The sequence below is a fragment of the Peromyscus maniculatus genome, chromosome 21 (genome assembly GCF_049852395.1).
Source record: "Peromyscus maniculatus bairdii isolate BWxNUB_F1_BW_parent chromosome 21, HU_Pman_BW_mat_3.1, whole genome shotgun sequence".
In the NCBI taxonomy this organism is placed as follows: Eukaryota; Metazoa; Chordata; class Mammalia; order Rodentia; family Cricetidae; genus Peromyscus; species Peromyscus maniculatus.
Window position 1 is genome coordinate 35694240 of NC_134872.1, and position 4541 is coordinate 35698780.

The 4541-nt window shown below is 52.8% G+C and overlaps 1 protein-coding gene across 1 annotated transcript in view; it reads right to left on the bottom strand.

Annotated features, from left to right (window-relative positions):
• Slc9a2 (solute carrier family 9 member A2) overlaps positions 1-4046 on the bottom strand; it is an 87580-nt gene extending 83534 nt beyond the window's left edge. The window contains exon 1 of the mRNA XM_006987497.4: positions 3447-4046. Within this exon, the coding sequence (XP_006987559.2) occupies positions 3447-3738 (292 nt within the window). The 5' untranslated portion in view covers positions 3739-4046. The remainder of the gene's footprint in view (positions 1-3446) is intronic.
• Positions 4047-4541: the final 495 nt, after the last annotated feature.

Sequence of the window (4541 nt, forward strand, 5' to 3'; positions counted from 1 at the left end):
TAAACTGCTTCACATACACACCCATCATCATTGGTTCCAACATCAAGCTTGCAGGAAATTTATAATTAAATCCTTAGGCAAATAATTAGGAAGTTATTTTTTTTTCAAATAACCAGATGAAGTGATGAGAAGGTAAGTTGAATTACACTTTTTACAACAAAAACCAGAGAGCTTTCTGACCTCTAAGGGGACTTCCAAATCCCAATACGGTATAATCTAGATGGCCATTCTAAGTTCACCGCCCGTGTTTAAACCACCTACAAATGTTACTAAGTGCAACCTGTTCATCCTTGTTTAGATTAATCACTAGTAATGGTTCTCCCTGTTCTCTGTAGCAGGTAAGTTCTGGCACATCAGGTACTTGCATTAGAAACGCTCCAAACAGGAACCCCAGTTTCTATGAGTTGACATTTGTGTTGCCTCATAACTTCATATCCCCATGTGTGATGAATTCGCCATCTCTCCCAAATAAGAGCAACTTAGGCCATGTAAGTTACCCCCAGACACATGCACAGACAAAAGGTTTTAAACACAAATGCTAAAACAGAACTCCTTTTATATTTAAATAAACTTTACTAATAAAAAAAACCGTAAATGAATAAAAACATCACATACTAACATTAACCAGACCCAAACTTAGTGAACTTATATGCAATGAGAATTGACATTTGAAACTAGGAAGCTATGAAAAGGCTAATGTCTTTCTACTTCTAGTTCTGCCCTGGATGCTTTTGTTTTTGCTGATAGATAAACCATAAAGTATATTCCATACATAAAGTGCAAACATTTAATATGAAGCTCCACAGTTTCTGTTTCAGAACTTCCTTCCCTGTCCTGTGAAAGTGTTCTGCAGCACCAGGACAATCTTGTTCAAAGCCAAAGAGAGAGTCAAGGGTCAAGGGAGGGATGCAGACAAAGACTTTCGAGTATCCGGGAAAGAGACTTGAGTATATCCAGGTATTTGTGCATCCCTCCAGAAGCAGCCAAAGAGGCAAAAGAGGACTGGGTTATAAAATAGGAAGAACATAGTGAAGGACTCCAACCAACAGCTTTTAAAACTTGAAAACCCCACTTCCTGTCCTGAGACCTACTTCCTTCACTTTACTTCAGGGAATCAGCACCTGGCTACTTGGACCTCTCTCTGGGAAGGAGACAAGAATACCTGTGTTCTCATCTCTCCACTGTCCCAGTGGCCAGAGAAGTACAGAGTTCGAGAAGGATGGATTGGGAGAAGACGAGGGCGATATATAATGACCGTGGTCAAACCCAGCTCCCGGAAGGCAGGAAGAGTGGCCCTTGAAATAGAAGAGAGCCGGGGAATTCCATGCCCTGAGCTAAGAACATGGTTCACAGGCGCATAAAGGTGCCTTCGAACGTTGACTCACACAAGCATGCATGCACACTTTTGAACCAAATACCACACAATTAAGAGGATGATGTCCATTAAGATGAATAGAATACCACAGCTGGGGTGATAAGGCACCAAAAGGCCGAACAAGGGCTCCGGGGTTATGACGGAGGGCAAGAAACTCAGAAGCTCAGAAGAGAGTGCAAAGGCAACTGAATTGACAGGAGCTGGACAGCTGCTGCCTGCGGCTGCTCTCAGGACCTCACTGTCACCACCTGCATGCCTGCCTCACTGTCCTAGGAGTAATGGACAAACCCATTCTCGCCTAATCCTCACACTGCAACAAGCCTCCAGGGAGGATCTAAAGATGAGAGACCAGGAGGGCTTGGCTGGAACTTGGTCTCTCCACCCCATCAAGCCAGGCTTCCTCCTGTCTCAGCTCCCTCCTCTCCAAAGCAGGGCCATCATATCTACCTAGGATGAAGGCTGTCAAAATGAGGGATAATGAACTTAAGTGCCCACTAGCGGCTGTTATTAGTGTAATTAATCTGATTAAAATAATCAGGAGTGAAGACCAGAAGAGGGTGTTAGAGGAGAAAAGCAGTCATGGGCTCAGGCACAAACGCACCCCCTCCAGAGGCTCTGACTCAGGCAGAGGGAGGTACCCAGAGCCAATCTCCCCGGCTACATTTGGCGCAGCTGACTTTGTGGTTCATAGGGTGAACTTTCCAGCTTTGCCTTCCACCTCTCTCCGGTGATAGTATTCACACCTGCGCTCCCTAACAGGGCAGGGATGCTGTGAGGGCTATGTGAAGAGAGACCACATCTCAGGCTATTATTAGAGGACACGAGCTTATGTGGCTGTTTGCTTGATAGGGAAGTCCATGGTCCTTATGCCACGCTTAGGTGGAATTAAAACTCTCAGCTAGCGAGTCATGCCAGGGCCAGCATTTCCAGACTGCAAAGTCATTACATAGTATAGGACACCTTTGCCAACCACCATTATAGGTTAATGGATTTAATCTAACCTGGGAAGTCAATTTCAGGCTTAGCTTGCAAATTCCATACAGTTATACACAGTCCCCTGCCGCCTGCTTGGACCACCCCTTTTCTCTCTACGCTTTTCATTTCTCTCTAGAATGCTGTTTCTAGTGAACAGCTCCCACTGGCCAGACTCTGGTTAACCTTGGAAACACAGTCTGTATCCGACGGGCACTTCCTGTATTGTAACCACTGGTGCTTCTCCCCATTCATCAGTGAGTTCCCTCCAACGGCAGGGAGGTATGAAAAACTGCATCATCCCACAAGGCGATTGCAGAAAACCCAGGGGATGCTCTGCCCCTTTAACCTTATGTTTTTTGAACAGTGCGGCGATAGGTAATGTGCTTTAATACAGTGTAAAACTGCGAGTTGAGCATTAGGATGAAGTGGGCAGGTGAAAAGAGATGAGAAAACAGGTGCTGAGTTTTTCACTTTCAACTTAAGAAGTGGGGATGGTGGGGTAAGTGGGTTAATTATTTGTGAATATCTGATCTCACTGGCTTCAGTTACCTCTAAAGAAACAGCTTTCTAGATAGTGACAGGTCCAGAGAGAAGGAAGCGGGCACTGGTATTGCAGCTCCATACACTCAGGTGTCCACTGTCCCGGTAAGCGTTTCATCAGTCAGGGACACACGGGGAGGGTCTGTGTCTGGCCAAGGCACCCTCTCCCATCAACATCTTGCCCAGTGCTAGCTTCCTCCTCTTCTCCTCCCTCTACTTGGAGATGATATACAATTCACCCTGTCCACTGCCTCCCTCAGCGCACAGGTCTCCATCAACTTTGCCCCAGAGCTGTTAAACTTGAAGTTCCAAGTAGAAGTCAGCAGTGAGTCCCTATGCCACGGGCCAGTCAGTATCCCCCTGGCTTACGAAGGCCAGTGTCGAATTAAGAACAGGAGATCTTTCAATCTGCAGAAACTAATCTATCTGTCCAAGGCTGCCTTGGTACAGGAGGTGACCACTATCTGAGACCAACTACTTGCCTACTTGGCGGGTTACCCACCAGGAACCCCAGCACGATCGTCCCCGCCCCCACTCACGGGTACAGCTCGCTTACCAATCTTGGCCAACGAAGCCAGTAGTATCCACAGAGTGATCTCGAAAGGGATTTGCACGTGGGGGTAATCCAAGGTGAACACGGGCAACCGACTTTCCTCGAACGGCGTCGTTCCCGGGGCCACCACGCTGGCTGGGCTTGGCGGGTTGGAGCTGGCACCCCTGGCCCCGGGTGCGTCCAGCAGGGTCTCGGCCAGCGCGCCCGCCGGCACCGCCACCTGCAGAAACAGTAGCAGCAACAGCAGGCGAGACGGTGGCGCCCGCACGCTGCGCGTGGTGCCCGCTGGTCCCATGGGGTCGGCGACTCGGGGCGCAGCAGCGACGCTGGTATAGGGATCGGGGCTCCCCCTCAGCGCATCGCGCGGGGGACAGCACCACTAATTCAACTGGACAGCGAGAGAGTACCACGCCACCGCCGCCGCCACAGGGCCGGGTCCCTGCAGCCAGCCAGCTCGATCTTGGCTGCGAACCGTGAGGAGCCCGGAGCGGAGCACGCAGCGACAGGAGGCCACCGCGCGGTCCCTCGGCCGCGCTCAGGCGCCCTCCGCCGCCGGTCGCCCTCCCATGCCGGCAGCTGCAGGCCCTACCCGGGGCGGCCCGCGGGCGGGCGGGGACGGGGGCGGGGCGGGCGCGGCGCCCGGGCGGCGGGGCGGGAGGACGCGGGGACCCGGTGCGACAGGCACCTGCCGCAGCCCGCGGGCGACGCTGGGACGACAGTCGCGCTGCTCTCTAGCCGGCCCCACGGGCCAAGACCCGCTACACCCGGGAGCCCGCGAGCTGTGGGTGCAATAGGTGCGCGGTGCGCACGGTGGCCCGAGCTGTCCCCGCCCCGGAGGCAGCGTCGGCCGTCCATCAGGGCTGGGACCGACGCGACCCACGCGTCGCGCCCTGCTCCCTCCCCCCGCAGGCTCCTGCAAGGAGACACCCCGGGGCGCTGGCACGCGAGGAGGCGCCGCAGGCTCAGGCAGGGTGGCGACGCTGGGAGCGGCGGAACTGGGGAGCCTTCGCCGCCACAACCAGGCGCTGCAGAGACCGACTCACACAGCCGAGCCGCTCGGGTCCTCAGGAAGATGAGAAGAGCTGCGACTTGCACCCC